We start from the raw sequence: 22,829 nt of genomic DNA, 5'->3' as shown, positions 1-22,829 counted from the left end.
TCTTTTCATATGAAAGATTTAGGAGATCTTCGTTATTTTTTAGAGCTTGAGGTTTGTTCTAATTCCAAGGGAATTTTTCTCCATCAACATAAATATACCGAAGATTTGATTTCTTTGGCTGGTCTAACTTCACCCACTCCAGTGGATACTCCTCTTGAGGTTAATGTTAAATATCGTTGAGATGAAGGTGATCATTTGTCTGGTCCTTTGTCATACTGGCAACTGGTAGGTAGCCTTAGTTATTGGACCATTACTCACCCCGACATTTCCTTTGCAATCCAACAAGTGAGTCAATATATGCACATTCCCCGCCATCTTCACCTACTTGCGGTACGTCTCATCGAACGGTACTTGAAAGGCACATCTACATGTGGCCTATGTTTTCCTACTCGGCAGCCTCTTAATTTGATTGGTTATAGTCATGCATATTGGACTGGTTGTCCCGACACACGAAGATCAATTACTGATTGGTGCATATTTCTTAGAAGAGTAAAAAGCAATCTCGCGTCTCTAAGTCTTCAACAGAATCCGAGTATCGAGCAATGTCTACATCCTGTTCTGAAATTACCTAGCTTCATGGACTTTTGGCTAGGCTCGGTTTTCCTGAACATACAACCACACAACTCTTTGCTGACAATACCAGTGCTATTCATATTGCTACTAATCCAGTTTTTAATGAACACACAAATATTAAGGTGGATTGTCATTCAATTCAGAATCATGTTATATCTCTTCCTCGTGTCACATCACAACTTCAACTTGTAGATATCTTCACCAAGGTTGTACCTCAACCTCGACATCAATTTCTCATCAGCAAATTGATGCTTCTTGCTGTGATTTTGTTATGATTACAATTTATGTTAGTAGCTGAATATGTGTTAGGTTGTCTCTAATTATATAGGAAGTATAGGAATTAGAATATTTGTATCTTTAATGTTGTTTATGACTTATGTGCTATATATGGAGAGTATCATATCAATAAAAAAGACACACAAAACAGAAATTCTGACAATAATATATTTTCATGTCCTCTAACAAAAGCTTTGAAATTCGTGACAAATTTGGAGGATTTTCAGTTACTTGTTGAGCATAAAATAATTGCTTTCCAATCCATTTCTGCCAATGATCATTCTGATAGTAAAGTGTTCTTTGGTCATGCAATGTGTACCTATCAATCCAACATCCCCAGTATCCCTGAGTACGTTTTGAGGAGCTGCATCGCCCCGTTCAATAATTTTTCTTTCAACATTATTAACATCGGGTGAGACTACACTTACTAAAAGCTCTTTTTTGGTGTTACCATACTCAACACGTACAATGAAGAGTCGGGGTATTAATAAGATGTGAGCTCATTTGATTGAAACAATTACTCAAAGAACTTTAATTCAAAGGGTTTTTGAGTCTCAAAGAAATTCAATTTGAAGAGGCAAGACTTATGACATTAATCTTTCATAATCGATAATTAAGTCACATTGCATATTGTCTCAAATCCAATTTTTTATGAGAGGTCCAAACATATTGGAATGGATTGTCATTTTGTAAGGAGATGATTGAATCAGGTGACATTATCATGGATTTTGTCAATTCAAATGATCCATTGGCGGATATTTTTACAAAATCCTCGTTAGGTCCTAAGAATAAATTATACATGAAGCAAGGAGAATGTTGATATTTAAATTAAATAGTATATTCTGCAAATAAAGAAATAGCATATTCTTTTATGCTCTATCATATTCTATTGTAATTAATGTGTACATTGTATATTGATTTGTTGCTTAGTCTATATAATGAAACCTATGTGGTGTTTGAAACACCCAGTTTCACCATATGTCTGTCTCACTTTTTCTCATTCAACAGGTTTAATAGACTTTGCAAAAATCATCTTACGAAGAAGTCATAAGTAACTTATGATACAGAAAATGTTAAACTGGAGTAGGGAGAGATTGATTGACCAAAATAAATGTAAGATAATACCTGCGTGTGAAGCCAAACTTTTCGTACCCACGCGAAAATGCATCAAGACCACCTTCATATTTGTCAATTTCCTCCCGAATTCTTTTGTATTGTCCATAACTATGATTTGACAAATAAATATACTTAAGCGAAAATCAAGCTTTTGTTTCAGTGTTGAGCACTAAAAGCACAAAATTAGTAAGGGAAACACAAAATTAACATGCCAACCAAAATGTTAATCAAATAACTGTGGAGCAGAAGATAGAATAATTAGTTTGTTTTCTGGATTTTGGATTGGTAAGGTATACATCATAATAAATTATCATGACAGCCTTGGTAAGGAATTACGATAGACATGCAATATGGCCCTGTATTTTTGGTAGGCAAACAAGGCTGGAGCCCAAAAATCTTGCCTTTTTATTTGTCAGGTTATTATGGGTTGTTCCAGGTTCCCATGGCCAATTAATTACTTTAAGTCCAAGATGGCCCAATTATAAACTTCCACGGCTAATTGAACTTCCAATGCTTTGCATTTGCTATTTCATTCAGAAAATCAAGTACTTGCTTCACTTATATTGGGATTAGCTTACCGGAAATCAAGATGCTGACGGTGAGCTTGCAAAAGTGGATCAATCTCATATATTTTCTGCCCAGTACCGGGTGGAGGAATGATCTTAGGTTTATCTACTTTTACTTTCTTGTCTGAATGAACTGATGTCTTCTTGGCTTGAGTGTCGGTGTTAACATCTACAAGTGATGATGACGTAACAGAACCTTTCTCATCTCCAACCTCTCTATAACTGCTAGTTGATTCATCAATATTGTACTTATTCCCATCTTTCATGGTTAAATCCTCCAAGTTCTGAAAAGACAAAAAATGCATTGAGCTAAGAACATCGAAAGAAAATTATGATTTCTGCAGTTTACATATTCTGATATCAGTAATAAGTAACAAACATACATTGCAAACAAACAAAATAAAAAATCAAATACATCTATAGGCATGCTAATAGAGTAGAATTAAGAAAGAAGACCAAGTGTTTACTGCCTATACACAATGGCTAAAATATTTAGATATGATCGACAACCATCAAAACAGTACTCCAGTGTTACATTTGCCCTTGTTTAATAATTGCTTTAGAATACCAATGCAATATTTATTTCCACTAATATACCTGAATTTCACTCCACTTAATTACTCTACTAACTGCGATTAATAAGGTTGTTTTAGTAAATGATACTATTACTTATTTTACCATTGAAATCAATTCAATTAATCATTTTCTTAAGAACTATCACGCACACATCCCAAATATGACATCCATCTGAGATGGATGGAGTAGTAACTTATTCCGAAGAGTTACATTCTCAAATGTGACAATTAATTCACAATAGTCACAATATGTATATCGTGTTGTATAACTAATTCACATGATCTTTTTAATGAAGTACAAAATGAGGAAGACAGGGAATTCACTAGCTCTACATTTCAAGAAAACAAAGAATACAATGAGGTTGCTCAGTCTCGATGCATGACTATGATAGCAACTTACTAGAAGTAGCCATGGGTTGGACACCATAGATAATAAAACTTAATTCCAACTCAATCAATTTTGGGAAAAAAGAACATTCTTACAACATGAGTAATTCCTCATTCTGGCCAAACAAAGAATACAATGAGGCTGCTCAGTCTCAATGCATGACTAAGATAGCAACTTACTAGAAGTAGCCATGGGTTGGACACCATAGATAATAAAACTTAATTCCAACTCAATCAATTTTGGCACAAAAGAACATTCTTACAACATGAGTAATTCCTCATTCTGGCCAATCATCATTTCAGTCACACTCTCCACTCCCAACGAGCCACGTGTACAGTTAGTTACATCTTCCTTCTTTCCTCCTGACCCCACTATCAGCTCTCCAAATCCTCCTTTACCTCTTCCCTTTTTACCCTTCCTTGCATACACATGTTTTACTGGCCTATCAATAAGCACTTCAGCTCCAACAATATGCACCAAGGACTATTAAGACTGGAAAAGTCATAACTGTCTCATATGATAATATTACTACTACTTTAAATATCTCAAAATATGTTCGAACTTGCATTGAATTAAATGAAGTCCATAGCATACAATGACTGGTAGTAGTACGATTCATGATCAAAGCAAGAACTAAATGTGTTTTATCAGATCATATGCCATATAAAAAGAATTCAGGAGATAACAAATTTGGATAGACTGATAAAGTTTGGAATATCGATGAAAAAGTGTCAGTCTAAGTTGAGATAACATTCTAAATAAATTTCACACAGTGGATTTTTTATTATCAGTATGCATACAAATATGCAGTGATGACCAGGAAGAACAGCTGTCAACCTTCCATTTGTTAAACCCAGCATCTGTACTTTATTTTTTGGGTGATATATAGCAATAAGGACTCTTAATATGTTTTTTCTCCATCCTCTAGAATCTTTATTGATCATAGATGCATTCAACTAATAAACACTATTCTGAAACTCAAGTATATTGCACCACTTTATCATTTAAAATGCCTCACAGCACATTCTCCAAATGAATGCCACAGTCCCTAGGCAGCAGTGTTATCAAATTGCGGCGCCATGGCCGCTATGGCCGATATACATGCCGGTTTTTGGGCTTCCACAATGGTAAATATTGTCCGCTATTGCAGGTTTTTCCGCCATAATCCGCAATAATGGCGGGATTTTGGCTCTCTGCCATGGACCGTCATCGACAACACTGCTAGGCAGTGAAAGGCATGTAGCCGGCAGCATGCAAAATTATTTATATAAAGATATTCCACACAGAGAAAGAGAAAGCACCTGTGCATCCTCTGAGGTTATATCAGGATTTTCAAGTTGATCTGCCAAGGATACAGAGTTATCTTGATCTTCAGGAATAAGTACTTTATCAGATTCAGCAATTGTGGAAGATTTGGTTTCAGAATCGCGGGAAAACTTTGCATAAAGTGAGGTCCCTGAAAGAAGCCATGAATTGTTAGTGCCCCGCACAAACTAGATTGTACTTTATTTTCATTAAGAATAGAAGTTATATACCACAATCTTTGCCTATTCTATTTTCAGCATTACTGCATTGGTGTATAAGTAATTTAAACTGATCATTGATCACATTAAATACTAACAGCCAATGATCAAACTACTATTTCCTTTTCAAGATCAAACTGCATAGTTAAGAATCAATCATTTAATCGATATTCTCAATAAACAATAAAAGAGTGAAGTAATACCAATCAACTACAAACTTTTTACAAAACCTTCCAACTAATATTTGAAAACATTCTGTCAACCTATTCATGGTTAATACAATTTCCCAAGCAGATAGCAGAAACGGCGTATATTGTACTAAAAGAAACATCTAAGATCATCATAATACTTTCCATGCATTGCAAGAAAATAATCAGTTTTTGTCGGTGAATCCAAGAGAGCAATTGTAGCATAATAGCTAATAACATTATGCATTCCGTTTCTGTGGTCAGTGAACCATTGGTGCAGAATTTCAAATGTTCTATTCATAAATATACACGAAGTATCCCAGTTCACAACAGATGTATCCGCAAAAACAGAACTAAGCCAAATTTGTTAAGCTCAAAAGATCCTGAAATCCAACAAATCACCAGAATCTCATGCCTCAGTTCCGCTCAAGTTACCAACCGCAACTAAAATGGAGTCAAAACCAGTCCTACCTAGTCAATTCAACAGTACTAACAGAAACGTGTGTTTCAGATTCGTTTAAGTTACTAACCGCCACTAAAATGAAGTCAAAACCAGTCCTACCTAGTCAATTCAACAGTACTAACAGAAACGTGTGTTTCAGATTCGTTTAAGTTACTAACCGCAACTAAAATGAAGTCAAAACCAGTCCTACCTAGTCAATTCAACAGAACTAACAGTTACTCGTGCTTCAGATTCGTTTAAGTTACCAATGCATGGAATCAAAACCAGTTCAACCTACGAAATTGAACAGTATGAGTACCCACAGAATTCCATGATTCAGTTTGGCTTAAGTTACCATTCGCTAATAAACGGAAATCAAAACGAATTCAAACAAGATTCCACAGATGCATGTTATTTCAATGATCATAAAACAAAACAAAAAAAAATCATTAATATCATTAATCAAGCAAATATGCAAAAATAGAAAGCAAGTGAACTCGAAAACCGTAACGGAATTGAAAAAGAATCAAGACGAAAAACGAGATAGGTTCATTACGAGAGAATGATGACGAGTTGTTCTTGAGAAAAAAAGAGTGAGATGAAGCTCTGCGATCGCAGCGTAAGGTCGACTTGTGCAGAGAAGGAAGAACGGGAAATCGAATTCCTGAGATTGTATAAACCATCTTCTTCTATCAGCTTAGGGTTTATATTGCAAAGAAGAAGAGATCTAAAAAATTGAGTAGAAGGAGGCAAGAGAAGTGTGATGACATACAGAGTAAAAAATGATTCGCATTAACTTCTTGAAAGAATAAAACTATTTAATAATTGAATAAAATGATATAATGATGAGAAGAAAATTGTTTGATTATTATAGATAGGGATGTATTGTACGGTGAAGAATGGCGTTATTATCTGGGTGGAGGGACAATGAAAACCGAGAAGTGATGTTGCTACGTGTGAGTACAGTTCAGAACTGAGTTTAGCATGGTGATTGGGGTTGTGGGACCCACTTGGTTCTGTTTTCGAATTGTGATCGTTCATTTCATTGTTTTCTCGAACAAACAATAAGGCACCGAAGAGAGGATATGAAATGACTGGCTATTGGTGTTAGTTTCCGTTCTTTGGTTCTTTGTACGTGTACTGTGAAGGGAAGGTTGAGTTGACATGTAGTAGTAGTTGGAAAGCACCGGGGAAAGGTAAAAAGGATTTCTTTTGGGTTGTGATTGTGAGTGTGTAGTATATCCCTTTTGTGTTTGCCTACCCTTTGTTGAAATTCTTGTGAGTGTTAATTTTATATTAGAAAAAAAATAACAATTATTTTTAAAATAAAATTTGTTTGAAAAAATAACACTGATTACAAACCGGAATGTTAATATCTAAGTTTCAGAGTTAGTAATCATTCATTGGCTTATATAAAGATTCCCATGTATGCTTGACAGGAAATATTCTAAAATACCATGCATGGTCCATGGGTGGAACCACCACATGTATTCCAAGAGATCTATATATTTAATTGAAGTAGAATGTGGAAACAAGATATATTTAATTGTTTGATTTTTTTCAATAATAAAATTTATTGTCTATTGGTAATAATAAATGGAGTGATTATTAATTTAAGGGAATTTCTTATTTTATTTTATGAGATGGAAAAATATTCTATAAAAAATCAAAAATGTCTTTTGAATTTTAAAAATGCATCTCTGGATACAGATTGTTAAAATCAAAACGTTAACTAATTTGGAGATGCATCTCTTAGATATTTTAAAACATATATCATTAATCTCACTCTAAAATGCATTTTACATGTTTATTGTTCCCGAGATGCATCTTTGTTTAGGGTTTAGAGAGATGCATCTATGTACTCTATCAGAACAATGCATATTATGTTTGTTTTATGGTTACGCGGATGAAGGTAGTGATTTATAAATGTTTAGAACCCTCTTATGTGATGAGATTTAAATCATAATCGATGTACAAAAAATGACATATATAAATCTTAATGGTCCAAAATTGACATATATAAATAAAGTCGAAATATACGATAAAGTAGAATGAAGTGAATATAAAATGCAATTCATAATGAACCCAAAGTACAACTATTATATATTATTGTGTATGTCGGACTACAGCTCCTTGTGCTATTCGGCATCCACTACCCCTCGTCCTTTGACGTTGTCTCCGGTACATCAGTGTCTCTCGTGTCTCTGTCATAATAACATCTAGGACTTGTCTCACCTCATACCCATCAGAGAAGATGCCTCTGTCAATGTCTCCCTAAGCAATCTCCATTATGCAACAACATCTAAGCAAAACATCATGAGTATGATCTAATTGCGTATGCTCCTCCTCTAGTATCTATTGATGAGCGGGCCTCAGTAGATCTCCTCGAACAGCCTATACCATATATGGATGTGACACCTTAAAGAACCACCTTAAGTACCCTTCGACGTAGCTCTAATCGCTCTCAACTATGATACTATGTGCCTCCTCTGATACCAAATGACAAAGATAATCATCAAACATGGCATTTGTCTCTCTACGTATTATAGCAGGAGGAGCAGATACAAAGGTGTCTGGGAATAGCCTTAGTGTATCCAAACTACCGCATGACGCGCTCAGACAGATAAGGAAATATGAGACGTGGATCGCAAGCCAACCATCCAGAGTATAACATTATGTCGTCAAATGTTCGCGTCTCACGGTGATCGACATAGTTGTTGAAGTGCATATCCTCGACAACCAAACGGTCAAGATACACTCTAAACGACTTTATCGCCTGGTTCCCTCTAAGTGGGAAAAATGCATAAGAACGCGACATATCCTTAGTGTAAGTCAGTACTTACGACCATCCGAATATGCGCGAAAAGTGTTGGAGGATCCAAGCCTGAAAAATGTTTGAACACGCGAATCATCAGTAAGGGCATTGTAAAAATGCAATGAAAATGACACATAAACATTAAAAGACCAATAACTATTACTTTCAGTAGTGTGATGTTGTCTGTGACTTGTTTCGTCTTCCACATACAACCCTCTGATAAGTTCGAGTACAAGTAGACCAAATAAGTGGCTCTTTAGTTGTACTCGTGGATTCGCTCGAAGTCCTCGAAGTACCGTAGGTAGACCACATCTATATAAATGGAATTGTTTTCCATAAAAATAGCAGTGTCAACCAAATATAGAAAGTATGCTCTCATATCACATGCTATATGGAGCTCCACCTTCCCGTCATCACCTCTAGCCTCCTCATCTCTAAGGATCTCATTTGTATATACTTTTTTCAGGAATTCAAACCTAGTATGAGCCCCTCTAGTTTTTTCAAACTTCCTCATGGAATCATCTGAGTCAAATCTCAGATAGTCTATTATTATCTCGAGTGCCTCGTCTCTAATAATACTCCCATGATCTATAAGTTTCCCACTGATCAGAAGATCCAGCAAACACGACATATCATCGAGTGTGATAGACATTTCACCAAGCGAAAGATGAAATGATGAGGTATTTGTGTGCCATCTCTCCACAAATACATTAAGCATCATGTGGTTGACTGTAACATAATCGGTCGTGCATAAGTCCTTCATCCCAGATGGAGACAAGGCAACCTGAAACCACTCCTCATTCGGCTAGGCATGTCAGTAATCTTCCATTCATGGTTAATAAACTTCAGCGGATCACGGTCCTGTAGAAAAATAAATCTATTTCAGAAACTTATAATACAATAATAAACGTAATTTAAGAAGAATGAGTCCAACTAATTTTACCTCTCCATCCCAGATATGTCTGGCAGTTAGTCTGGGTATTGCGGCAGAAATGAGGACTCTACAAGGCCTCATCCAAATATCAGAGGTGGCACTGGTACATCATCCTCAACATCTTCATCATCCAGAGGTGGCACTGGCTCATCATCATGAGGTCCCTCTGGTACTTGGGGTGGCATTGGTGCCACTCGTGACTTAGATACCTCTGGCACCTTAATAGGTGAAACCTATCGCCTGCGAGAGAAAGGAGGCAGTGAAGCGCCAGTAGGTGACACTCGTCTCATACAAGAAGAAGAATATGGAAAAGCATGAGCCTAAGAAGTTGATGACTCCGCATGTGTAGGTCTAGAGTGAACAAGAGCCTCTGAAACCTGACACTGCTCCCTCTAGACGGGTGCATGTTGTTCAATCCTTTCGTGTCTCAGTTTGTCGTCTCTACCGGCCATAATGCCTATAAGTAAACCAGACAATTAGTACAAGCAAACCTAAAAGTAAGAAAAAAAAAAATATACTGATAATTTACAAAGATGCATCTCTGGTTATTGTGCAATACAAACATTGAAACATTTTGGAGATGCATCTCTAGAATTTTCTACAACTTTCCAGGTCTGTCAATGACAACAACGCATACCACCAAACCTCGTAAATAATGGTTTAATCGTTATTTTCAACCAACAAACATGTTTTACAGTATGTATAAACTATCATTCATACAATTTCTACTAATTTCTTACCTAAATCATCAATTTATACTCAATTATACAAAAACTCAAAAAAATAATTCAAAACATCAAAAACTTACAAATTTAGAGTTTACTTCCGTATTAAGTGAAGTCTCTGATGTACTTGATGTTGATTGAAGAACCTTTGAGATTGGTTGTTTGATTTTGAACTTGGTTGATGGAAGAACCTTTGAGAGAGTTTGAGAAAATTTTGTATTTTTTTAGAAATGAGGAAGGAGAAGGATTCTGACACAATTTAAGCTCCAATACCGTCCGGAGATGCATCACTAAAATAATTTTGAAGATGTATCTCTAGAGTTTTTTAATGCTAATTTAAAATTCTATTTACTCAGGGTGTTGTTGATTGCAGTATGAGTGATATCATGGGTAAGTATTTGTTTATCGTCTCCACGGGGATTAGTGTGATATCAATGTCGTTCAACAGTTACTATGATTTTAAGCTTATGTTTACAAGGTTTATTTTAAATCTACGCTATGTAAAATGAATAACAGAAAAATAAAGTTTCAGAGAGGTGAGAACTTGTCAGGATTGAATTTCATCCAATGATCAAATATGTAATTTACCAATCGATTATGCATAATCTAAACATTCATCAATATCATCACGTATCGCTCACAACAGAGTTCATGTCTAAACTTCCGTCGAGAGTTCTATCGTATTGTTTAATCGACGATCTCTCAGCATATCAAACAATACAGAGCATTAAGATTTGTTACTCACGTGAATGTTAAATCTAAATCTATGTCTAGAGTTTAGCGTTTAACAGATGATTATCCTAGATCTAGATTCGAAGAGTATTTTTTAGTAACAGTTCAAATCGATAGATAAGACAAGTTGACAAGAATAACATCGATATAGATCCGTGAATAGATTATACATAACGCCATGATTAATAAAAATACATACTATAAAAGTGAACTTACATCCAATCCCAACAATAAAGAGATTTACCTACCATAGTAGCTAGATACAAAGAGAAAAATGAAGAGAAACAAGCATCCACCGTGATTTCCCATTGATAGAAACAAATCCAACTCTAGATCTTCAATAAGCACCCTAACAGAGTCACAGTCAGCAGACACAGACATAAGTTCATGTGGAAAAAACAAACCAAAATAAGTAGCATTGAAAATACTATTAACATTGGATAAATCAGTTAAAAACATAACAACAAAGGATAAATATATGAAGTTATAGAGTCAACTACATCATCATCATGAGTGGACGGTTCATTAGGGTTTAGTTTGGACGTATGCTAAAAAAGAAGAAAGATAATTTTTTTATCAGATTATAGAAAAACATTACAACCACATTGGTTAATGTTTAATATAAGAGCACTTCTTAAGTTGAAAACTGATCCTTTAACTTTTTAATAGAATCTTCACAATCTTTGAAACCAACAATAGATAATATATCAAACTTAGGCTGATAAATAGCCCTGATTGCTAACTCCTTATTCAACATTGAGTCTAATGGATATGGAAATTCAAGTGGATCGTCTTCACCAGCCTAAAAAATGAACATATCCACAAACGATTAGAATATATATCTCAACTTATAATCACTTTAACACATGCATATAAATACCTCAACTAACTTTGTCTTCAAATCAACGACTGATATTCCAAAAAGCTTTGCACAGTCATTATCCCAAAAGATAAATTTGGCTTTGTGTTTGCTGTCAAAAGCATGAACCTCAAGTTTGTATCTATGTCAACATTTAAACATATATAACACATTAGTACATGTTTTTGAGATTCATGGTTTGCATAACACATAAACTTCCCATCTTTGTGTGTCACACTTTTAGTACATTGGTCATAACCTTGATAATACCACCTGGATTGTCTAGCTTCAAATTTTTTTAATTTGGCAACAACCACAATGGTTGTCTCCTATTTATTCATGATATAGTATATTGCAGTCAGAGATAGGAGTTAATATTAAATAGATATAGAAACTTAGTTATCAATATATAGAACCAACTTAATAAAATACGATACACTTACATATTGCAGACCGAGAATATCAGAAACATTCATTACTTGTGTCTTCCATATGAATTTATCATGGTCGGAATATTGAGAGTTTTGAGTAAAATCATTTTGGAAAGAAGAACTTGATGATAGAGGTACATCTCCTTTGAAACTGGACATAATATAAGTTATAAATGTATGTCAGACAAAAATTAAACAGAAGAGATAAAAGATGCATGTACCTTTCTTTGAACTACTTAATTTTGTCGATGCTAAAGTCATTAATTGACAACTTTGTCCCATTCCATGCATTTGACACCGTCAAAATTTCATAAAGATGTGCAAAATATGATACTTTAGTTGAGGTATATTAGAAGTATGATAATCAACATTTGCACAATATCACTTTAAAAACAGGAATATAATTACCTTCTGCTCCTTTTATCCTTACATTTTGCAACAACACAATAACATGTCCACCTGATTTGTTATTATTATAGATATTGCAGAATTGCGATGCAAGATCACCCCATAATGTACGGTGAACAACAAAACTACTGAGATTTAACATTGTAGAGAATGGTTGATTGAGTTTAATAATCATAATAAAACGTAATATACACATAATGATAGATATGTGTACCATTAAATTGAACTTGAATTACTTCATTAACTCCCCCAATTACATGTAAGAGTGAATCAATAAACCAAATAAATGAAGCAAAATTAAATAGAAATTAACAATGCATAAAAAGAAACTAATAATCGATTACCAACTAAAATTTCTGGTCGAAAATTCACCACAAGCAAGTCTTCGAAACTTGTGAACATAAAATTGTTCAGAGGAATGTCTGAAAAATCTGCAGTCCTGGCAGAAGTTACTCCACAAAAAATCACCTTAAAGTTATGTGTTGTAGCCTTGAATGTTAAATCATTTTTAACCACCTTGAAGTTTTGAATGATGTATGTCTTTCATATTTTAAAAGTATCTTTATGCTTTGGAACCAAATGTGGTGGTACAATAACTTGGATCATGTCTTTCTAAAAAATCAATAAAAAACAAACAAACATATCAATCTCAAAACATAACAATGAATATTTGTTGTTAAAATATCAGTTGCCCGCAAAAAACTGCCTAAACAATGAAGAAATTGACTTTAAAAATTCAAATTGTAATGGGTAGTTACATGATACCTTCGAATCAATCACCACCATTTTCAAATGTTCTTTGTTAGTCATGGTTCTAAGAGACCACAAATCTTTGATTCTAACAACAATCTTCCATAAATTCTTAGAATCATTTATGTTTTTAATATCTTCAATTGGGCGAGTCATTCTAAAATTATAGAAGTTGCAACAAAAACATGAATCAGAAAAACTTCCACAACACATATTTAAACAAATTTTATTTGAACAAAAAATTGAAAGAAATGAGCGAAGCATGAAGAAGGACGACGAAGGAGGAGGAAGAAGAACAAAGCATGAAGAAGAAGCATATCAACCCGAACGATGGAGAACGAACATGATCGTCGTTTTGACGATTAATCAGAACGTTGGAGGAAGAAGAAGTGGAACAATGTGGGAAGAAGGGAAACATAAATAATGAGGTTAAGAGTGAGAGGTTCGGTTGATGATATAAATAGTGCATAGTGTCTAGTGTAAATTAAACTCCTAATATTGCAATAATGAGTACATAGTAATGTTGTGTAAATTAAATTATATCTATAATAATATATAAAGGGAAAACTTAGTTTTGGTGTAGCCTATTTTTCTACCAATTTTACCCTTAGATAACTTACATAATAACTTTTATTGAAACCACTATTATCTTCTTTCACATAACTTCCTACTATTAACTTCTTATATTACTTCCAATTAAAATTAACATTAAATAAAACAATATCGTATATATTTTCACGTATATTTATTTAAAAAGTGGACAGACGGGCACAGAGTGCCCGTCTGGACGCTAGTACATTGTAAATCTAAAATGTCTGCACGTATTTCATCGGTAGTAGTAAAAAAAGGTGGTTGCATTAATGATATACTCCTTCGTACCGGTTTATAAGAAAAAAATACTCATATTTTTTTTTTACAAATTATAAACAAAAAACATCAACTTTATTTCATTTAACCATTTTATTTTAAAAAGTTCATCTTTTCCAAGATAAAATTAAATACAAAGTGCATTTAATTTGATTTCTCTCTCATTTTTTTCATAAACAACAACCAATCAAAATTGCTTTTACATCTTACCAAAAAACATATTTCAAAAAAGACATCAAATTTTATATTTTTTTAATAAATGTGAAATATTGGATTTTTTCTTATAAATTGGTACGGAGTAATACTATTATTATAGTAAAACTTAAATTTTAATCAAATAGATTGAATTGTCCATGTTATTAGAAGCTTGAAATGATGTCGTCTTACGAATCTTTTATAACTTAAATATATTAGATTCTGTTGATAATTGTATAAGTACACCAATTACAGGGGTATGGGTTCGAACCCGCGACATCCCACCTGTTCATCTTTAATATCTTTAATAAGGTGGACTCTAGTTATTAGATTACTTATAACAAAAAATAAATACATACTAAATATAGTATGTGAATGATTTAAGTTCTTCATTATAAAATACTCTTCACAAAAATATTTGTATTTCTCTTTTTTGTTCTCTTATATTCTTGTATTAGAGTATTATGAGATATTTAAATATTTATTTTCTGAGATACGGGTATTTTTCTGATAATATTTTTCTCAATTTTAAAGTTTTCATATTACTTTCTTTGCATTGTAATTGTATCTTTTATTTTCTCTACGGACAAATTTTCTCTATGATCGAGGATTGTACTTTCTTTTGTCTGCTCTATGCATTCTGGTGTGATTATGTTTAATATCGGAGATATTATTCCAAAAGTATGCATGGGTGTTATGCTGTCTAGTTGGATATATTGTATTTGTTCTGCCTGTTAAATTTCTGTCATGTATTTGGCATATCTTACGCCATCGTGTTGATTTCTAATACAGTTCTTTCTTTGGATTTTAAAAAAGAAACTACTTCATCTATTTATTTATCTACTCAAAAAGGAGATTCCTAAAGCTTTATTTATTGAATTAATGAGTGAATACCTATAAGAAAACATAACATGTAACTTTTAAGCTGATATCTATGGTATGATTCTATCTTTTCTGGAAGTTGAAGAATTTGATGCCGAAGGCAAAGACAAATGCAAAGAGGACAACCCATCCTATATGAGCAACAGCAACTTGTGGAAGGAAATCATGATTATAACCCCAACTTTGTTTCAAGAATTCCTTCACTTCCATGCTTCCTGCTCCTGGTATCACTATTTCTGTATTGTTGTCACCTAATTGTGATGTTATAAGGCCATATATTGTCCATGCAACAGGAGAAGCCCAGTAGTACCATCTCCACCATACAGGAATTTGCTGTATATCATACAAAATAGCGTAAATATATGTAAGTTTCGATACTAAAAACACTTCAACGGACTTCAAATCAAAAAGCCTAGTTCTCAAAAGGGTTGATGACATACCATCCTAGGAATGATGAAGCCAGAGAATAAGTTCCAAAAACTCATAAAGAAAGCCATGCAAATGGAAGCAACAATTTGGTCTGATGTTATTGCAACAAGCATCATTCCGTACAATGTGAAGTAGATAAAACTCATCAGAATGTAGTAATAAAACCATAAGAAGTTTGCCACCTTCCATTCAAACCCAATCATGGGGTAAAAGATTAGTGTGAAAATGGCTGTTTGAATTGCATTATAAATTGTCTCAACTGCCACCTGCATTATCAATGTCTTACTTTTAGTATAGCTTCGTTCAATAAAACAAAATGAAATTTGTTAGAACATGTGAAGATTGAGGGAGAAAAAATTGTTTTGTCTAATACATAAAAGAAGGTCAATAGGATCACTCTTCCTTTACTTTATACCTGACCAAATGCATAGGGTGATGCAGAATACAAGCCTGCAGCTCTTTCTCGATAGAAGACAGTTCTTGCAATAGAAACAACTGGTTGTACCGCTGAAGCATTTGTTGCGCCAAGAAAAAGCACGGCAGAGTACATGCCTCCCAAAAGATTCAGTAAATCTTGTTGTGTTTTTCTGCCAAAAATTTGGTTGGGCGAAAATTAAAGTGAAGATATTAATGAAGTGAAACATAACTTGTTAGAATAACAGAACAAATTATTGCTAAGCAAAAATTGAATGAATATGCATTTTTATGACTTACGTCTTTTTGGCTTGCTTCCAAAATATTAGACCAAACAATATTCCAATGAGTATGGTCATGAAAAATCGGACGGCATTATATTGAGAATGTCTCCAGTAGGACAAATTTTGTTTCCAAAAGTTAGCTTTGCATTGAACAAAAAATGATTGTGAATATTTGGTTGGGAAATACAAGTCCTTCGAATCCGGTGCAGGAGTACCGAGCTCCTTTATAAGTTCTTGATTCCTCCTAAAGAAAGTACAAAGAAAACAAGATTTATAAAGCTAAAAATGTTTTTGCTTGCAACTTAAGCAAACATAGTCACAACAAAAAAAAAGCTTACTGGTAAAGGGTAGAATTGTTATAAATGTCTGCAAAATCTACATCTAATTGAGCCTCAATTGAAGCAGAGCTGACCTCAAGCATCCATGTGGCCGGATTATAACCATCCTTGATTTTTTGTACCCCTGAGATAGCCTGAAGTTTGTGTATATTAGGTGAAGCTATTAAAGATCTATAATAAACACTTCAAAGATGGTAGACATGTAAAACTTCAAATTATTCAATACTCACTTCAAAATATTCTACAAGCTTATGTGAGTAGCGACCAAGAGGCCCTGCATAGATAACTTGTCCTCCTCTTTTCATCAACAATAGCTATAGTAACAAAGAAATCAAATTTAAAGATATTCAATGATAGTCAACCAAGGAAATAAATAACATAGAAATTACTTGCCTCATCAAAAGCTTCAAAAATGTCTATGCTTGGTTGATGAATTGTGCACACAACTGTTCTCCCCGTGTCTACCGTGTTCCTCACGGTTCGCATAACGATAGCAGCGGCTCTAGCATCGAGGCCTGAAGTTGGTTCATCCATGAAGATGATTGAAGGGTTGGAAACCAGTTCCACAGCAATAGTAAGCCTTTTCCTTTGTTCTGTTGACAGACCATCCACACCTGGAAGGCCCACAAGAGCATCTCTAAGTGGTTTAAGCTCTACCAACTCCATAACTTCTTCGACAAACATCTACATCAACAATAGAAATAAAAAATGAAATCAAAATGTTTTGAAAAAGAATTTCATCTTAGACTTAAGATGGCAAAGCTTGTACCAACACACCTTTCGAGTTTGTGTCTTTACATCTGAAGGAAGACGAAGCCACGCCGAAAACAGTAGTGATTCATAGACAGTAACATGTGGAGAATGAATATCGTTCTGTTCACAGTAACCGCTTATTCGAGCGAATGTTGTTTGGTTCTTTTGGTAACCTGATATGCTGATATTTCCTTCAATGTATCCACCTGTTTTTCTTCCAGCCAATACATCCATGAGGGTTGTCTTTCCAGCACCACTAACACCTACAAGTGCTGTTAATATTCCTGGTCTAAAAGCACCACTAACATCTTGTAGTAGTTGAAGTTTATCCTTATTGACTCCTTGACTCTTCATTTCCTGATGTCATAAAAGTCATAAGTATAAGCTTATCATATTTATACACTAGTGAATGCTAAGCTTCTACTTAGTTCAAAATGGTAGTTTACGTAATAGTTACATAGAAAATGCAATGCTTAGAATTGAGAGACTCACTGCTGGCATGTCTACATAGTAATTTATATGATTGAATGCCATTGAAAGAGGTTGAAATGGTAGAACCATTCCTCTTTCCGGTTCATGGTTTGATGAATTCATAGTATCTGAAGAATTTCTTACTGCCATGTTGGTACCTGTTTCTAATCAGTAAAATTAGCAGTGTTAAATAACGTATTTTCATTGAATACATGAACATGAGTACTATTTGCAACTAAGAAAACTATGAACAACTAAAGTTTCCTGAAAATATTGTTGCAAAATGAAGAAAAAGGACTTGTACTGAAATTTTTGGAATATTCAAATCCATCTAGAACTGCTGCAACTAACTAACTAAACATGTTTATGAAAAAAAGTTAACTCTGCTAAATATTTAATTATACACAGACTTCTATAAATGATAATGAGATACACTTAGTAGAATCCCCAATAAATTATTAAGGGGGAAATATACTAGTATATAGACACGAACCTTCAAGGGGATGGTGCCTAGAGGGTGAACTTTCATTCTTCTTGTCATCTTCATCCGCAGTGACTGCTTTCGAATCACCGAACGCTGAAATTTTGGTGTAACATTATAAGTTTAGCAACCGTGAAAAAAACTATTGAATTATAGGCGTTCAAAATCAAAAGAATACATATAACTTACGATTCAAATAAGTTAATGCGAGAATGAAGAAAAGGTTGAAGAGAAGAGAAAACCCAACCAAGGCTCCAATGCATATCCAATACCAATAATCTTCTGTATACAGGCCTCTGGATTTGAGAAGTACTTTTCCAACTGTTGGTGCATCAATTCTTGTGTCTGTATTTGGCTGCAAGAGAAAAAAAAAGACAAGAGATTTAACAATGCTTAAAGTTCATATCATATATAATAGGAATATTAAATTCTTACTTTACTCCATCTTTTGTCTAAGAATTCATTAATTGCTAAGGCATTCTGGCCATACATAACAGGAGATATATAGTAGCCCCAAATCATCCATGGCTTAATATCATCTACAAGATCGAAAGAAAATATGCTGCAATAAGTATTTGTTCGAACTATAGCTAGCACAAGTGATTGGTGTGTAGCGTGTGCGAGTGTTGTATATAAAATCGTTCAATTACTTACCTTTGGCAACAATGAACCCTCCCAGAACAAATACCACTAACACTGTCAATGTACCTAATGAATTAGCAACAACTAGTGATCTACCAATTGAGGCGACGAACCGAAACAAGGAGAGAGCCATCTGATGAATGCCAAACAATGCCAAGAATTGTCGAAAAAATCTGATCATATAGACATGAAATTATCATTCCATTTTCTAAAAATTGTCAAAGCCAAAATATACTGTTGCACTTGCACTAACACAGACACCAAATCAGTTATAATTTGATAATACTTAAGTAATTGAAAGTAATTACAGGTGTTGGTGTCTGACGCAGGTCGGATTAAGGACATGCCGTCTGTTAAGCTAGTTGATAAAAGTAAACTCATATTACCTGCTAGCAGAAGGAGCAAACCCAATTGTAAAATACGTAAGGACAATCCATATCAATGATTCCAGAAAGGAGATAGGGATCCTAAGAATCCATATAGGTAATCCAAATGCCCATGCAGGGTAAAACTTGAAATCCCTTTGTTTGTAGAAAACAGGAAGCCTCGAAACTGTCATGGCGAGTTCTGCCAACCCATTAAACATCACATTTATCAGTGTAAAGAATAGTGCACCATAGAATTTTTGTCCATCTTGAACCGTTCCAACCGGCATTTTTGTTCTAAAGAACACAGTAAAAGTAATAACAGACATGATTGTTATCTGTATTGTTTTGAACACATAAACAAAGGCATTCCTCTTCATAAGAAGCCATTCTTTTGAAAAGCACGCCATAAATAGATCCCAATTTGAAATACCATAGTTTTCTTTCACTAATGCAGCTGGGTGAGTTTGTCTCTTATTATAAGGAACCATAAGCTCTGTCACAAGTTGCTCTCCAATATGAAATGAACTAAAAGAATCAACAAATTCAGGAACTGAAACATATCTATAAGGTTCATCTCTTCTCGACCAGTATTGTTCTTGATCTTTTTTTGATGTTACTTCTTGTAAGAAATCAGCGACACCTTTTCTATCTGGGCACCTAAAACCTGTGTATTCAAAGAACTCTAACACATTTTCGCGCGGTCCTTGGTAGACAATTTGACCTTCTGAAAGTAGAATAATATCGTCAAACAGTTCAAATGTCTCAGGCGCTGGTTGTAAAAGAGAAATGACTACAGTTACATCCATTATATGAACCATTTGTCTCATGAACTTGCATATTTGGAAAGTCGTTGAACTATCTAATCCTGTTGATATTTCATCCATAAAAAGTGCTTTTGCTGGTCCTACCAGCATTTCCCCTATAGTTCCGACAAAAGCAATCAGTACATATTCATAAATAACTACAAATGCTTGTGAGATTAAATGTTTAATAAGCTCAGATTGTTGATTAAGAAAAGATAGAACCTGTTGTTACACGCTTCTTTTGTCCTCCAGAGATACCCCTTCTCATTTCATCACCAACCATAATGTCAGCACAAATATCCAATCCAAGCATCTGTGATAAAATTCAGCTTTTACAAAAATGGTGAGGTTTGGATAAACAACTTAGTTAATCTTTCATAGCATAATTTCTTATCATATAAGTGCTTATCTATTAGCTATTTTAACAAAACAAATAAAAAGAAAGATAAAAAAGTCAAACTGTTTCAATAAGCTACCATAAAAATAAGCTTAAAATAGCTTATCCTAATAAATAAACTCAAATGAATCAATTCAACCAAGTTCAAAATAGAATAAGAGGCACAAACCTTGAGAACATAATCAGTTACAAAACTGGTTTTTTGGCCTGATAATGCAGTAGCCTTCATGAAAGCATCAATCTCAGGGTCTGGTTTGATTCCAGCTTCTCTCTCTCTTCTTGAGAGCTCCATCAACATATCATACCTATTGCCAACACCTAAACAACGCGACGAAAAATCCAATGTCTCTCTCACCGTAACTTCTCCATAGTGAATGTCATGCTGACCAATATAAGCACAAGTTTTTGCAGCAACAAATTCATTTAGCTCATGACCACAATAAGTGATTTTCCCAGAAGCCTATTCACACCCAAAAACAAACCTCATTATTTAAATAATCCTTAAATCAATACAAGTTAAAGTAATGAAAGACCGCTATTTAATTAAACTGATTTAGAGTATTAAAAAAAGGAACAAACTCTTAAATGAGGATCAAGTTTTCCTGCAAGTGCGAGAAGCAACGTTGTTTTCCCGGAACCTGGTGGACCCAAAAGGAGTGTCATTCTGAAATTATCACAACAAATGAAATAAGTTATAATTAATTTCTAAAAATAATCCATGAATCATAGAAACACAAGAACCTATACCTTGATGGTTTCACAATCCCACTAACATTTTTGAGAATCTGAATCTCTCTTTTCTTGGAAGGTGCAAGACGAAACAATCCAAAAATACTCTACCATGCAAACAAACAAATAAATAACACTCTCAAATTCAACTAAACAATACATAAACGATTAAATCTGACACTATCATATGAAAAAAGAAGTACCTCCAATGTATTGATTGTGACATTGAGAAGAGTAGGAAGCGCTCTACTTCCAACATACACATCACCTTCCACAGATAAATTCTCATAACGAACTTCAATTTTCGGAATTTCAATCCCCACTCTGTATTGTATTGCATTACAATCACAAATGTAAACACAATCTTCATCATGAGAGAGATCTCTACCGCTCCAATACTCGAGCACAGAGGATCCAATCTCTCTAGTAAATTGGTTGATTATTGAATATTAGTCAACAATCAACCAACTTACGATTTGACAGATATATGGATTTGACAGATATATAGTCCACAACCAACCAGTTTATAGTCCTTGAGACTAACCGGTTGGTTGTGGACTAAACAAGAAAATTCAAAGAAGGGGATGGGATAAGACAAACCTGTCTTGTCTATCTCTAAGTTTGTAGAGGAATTTATCATTATCTTCTTCAACAATCTTGAGGATACTATCCAACAAGATTTTTTTGTCATGTAAACTAAGTTTAGCAACATCAACTTCATCATGCATAACTTTTCCATTTTCAGCAACATGTTTCATTACACCTTTTCTCATGCGCTCAAAAGTAGGCAACCGTTCAATGGCTGCCCAAGTGAGGTGATATTCGTCATCTTCCAGTGTATGTCGGTCACTCCGCTCGAACACGTCTGGAAGAGCTGTTGTTGTCGCCGTCCATACGTCCCTGAAACTCGTCGACGTCCAACTCCGACGACTGCTGGTTGATATGGCCACTTCATCCCTGGTCAATGCTGAGGCCATTTTAGTAACTGATTACCTAAAAGAGATAATGCATGTTTCTTACTTTGTTTATTTGTAAAGTGCTTCAAGTGAGACTAAAGTTTTCTACACGAAGGAGGATGATGAGAAAGTATCGTATTAGAGAGGAAATATTTTATGCGTGACTGTGTCGCTTTCATTGAACGTGTTACTACGTGGTTTTGATACATGGAAATTTTCTCAATCTTACCAAACCAAACCACATGAGAGATTTAAAGTGAACAGCAACTTAATTGATATTTTATGTATGCAAGTATAGCAAAATATGAATGTTAGAGATATTATTGGTTTGAATACATTTTATATATTTTTTTTATATGAGATATTTGATTGAACTTTAGTATGGTTGAATGGTAGTTTTTTTAGTTCGACAATTCGATAAGACCTTAATATGTCATCAAAATCTGTTTACATGCTTTAGTCGAAGTATGTTAAGATTGTTACCATGTCGAATTGGGTCTGTTTGTTATATCCAATTGT

The 22,829-nt window shown here is 34.2% G+C and overlaps 2 protein-coding genes across 5 annotated transcripts in view; both read right to left on the bottom strand.

Annotated features, from left to right (window-relative positions):
- LOC127125675 (1,4-alpha-glucan-branching enzyme 1, chloroplastic/amyloplastic) overlaps positions 1-6,864 on the bottom strand; it is a 39,463-nt gene extending 32,599 nt beyond the window's left edge. Inside the window, exons 1-5 of one of the 3 annotated variants that reach the window (XM_051054474.1) lie at positions 6,539-6,825; positions 6,204-6,311; positions 4,796-4,950; positions 2,544-2,815; positions 1,975-2,073 (exon numbers count right to left, since the gene is read on the bottom strand). In XM_051054474.1, coding sequence (XP_050910431.1) covers positions 1,975-2,073; positions 2,544-2,797 — 353 coding nt within the window. In that variant the 5' untranslated portion in view covers positions 2,798-2,815; positions 4,796-4,950; positions 6,204-6,311; positions 6,539-6,825. Of the gene's footprint in view, positions 1-1,974; positions 2,074-2,543; positions 2,816-4,795; positions 4,951-6,203 lie in introns of all 3 variants that reach the window. The other 2 variants (NM_001426903.1, NM_001426902.1) reach the window with 2 other exon arrangements.
- Positions 6,865-15,207: 8,343 nt separating this feature from the next.
- On the bottom strand, positions 15,208-22,531 carry LOC127125674 (ABC transporter G family member 39). 2 transcript variants are annotated; one of them, XM_051054469.1, is made up of 20 exons: positions 21,955-22,531; positions 21,558-21,678; positions 21,373-21,461; positions 21,205-21,289; positions 20,795-21,085; positions 20,451-20,541; positions 19,444-20,344; positions 19,070-19,230; positions 18,851-18,954; positions 18,605-18,770; positions 18,428-18,511; positions 17,956-18,098; positions 17,488-17,820; positions 17,104-17,394; positions 16,941-17,024; positions 16,711-16,844; positions 16,389-16,616; positions 16,090-16,261; positions 15,686-15,940; positions 15,208-15,578 (listed from the first exon to the last, which is right to left on the bottom strand). In XM_051054469.1, the coding sequence occupies exons 1-20, from the start codon at positions 22,329-22,331 to the stop codon at positions 15,309-15,311; spliced, it is 4,380 nt and encodes a 1,459-aa protein (XP_050910426.1). In that variant the 5' UTR covers positions 22,332-22,531; the 3' UTR covers positions 15,208-15,308. The 2 variants fall into 2 exon arrangements, with proteins under 2 accessions (XP_050910426.1, XP_050910427.1); XM_051054470.1 differs by having other exon boundaries at positions 17,956-18,092; positions 21,955-22,530.
- Between the last annotated feature and the right edge of the window lie 298 nt (positions 22,532-22,829).

This window comes from Lathyrus oleraceus, chromosome 3, assembly GCF_024323335.1.
Source record: "Lathyrus oleraceus cultivar Zhongwan6 chromosome 3, CAAS_Psat_ZW6_1.0, whole genome shotgun sequence".
Lineage (NCBI taxonomy): Eukaryota > Viridiplantae > Streptophyta > Magnoliopsida > Fabales > Fabaceae > Lathyrus > Lathyrus oleraceus.
This window is presented reverse-complemented; position numbering and strand designations above follow the sequence as displayed.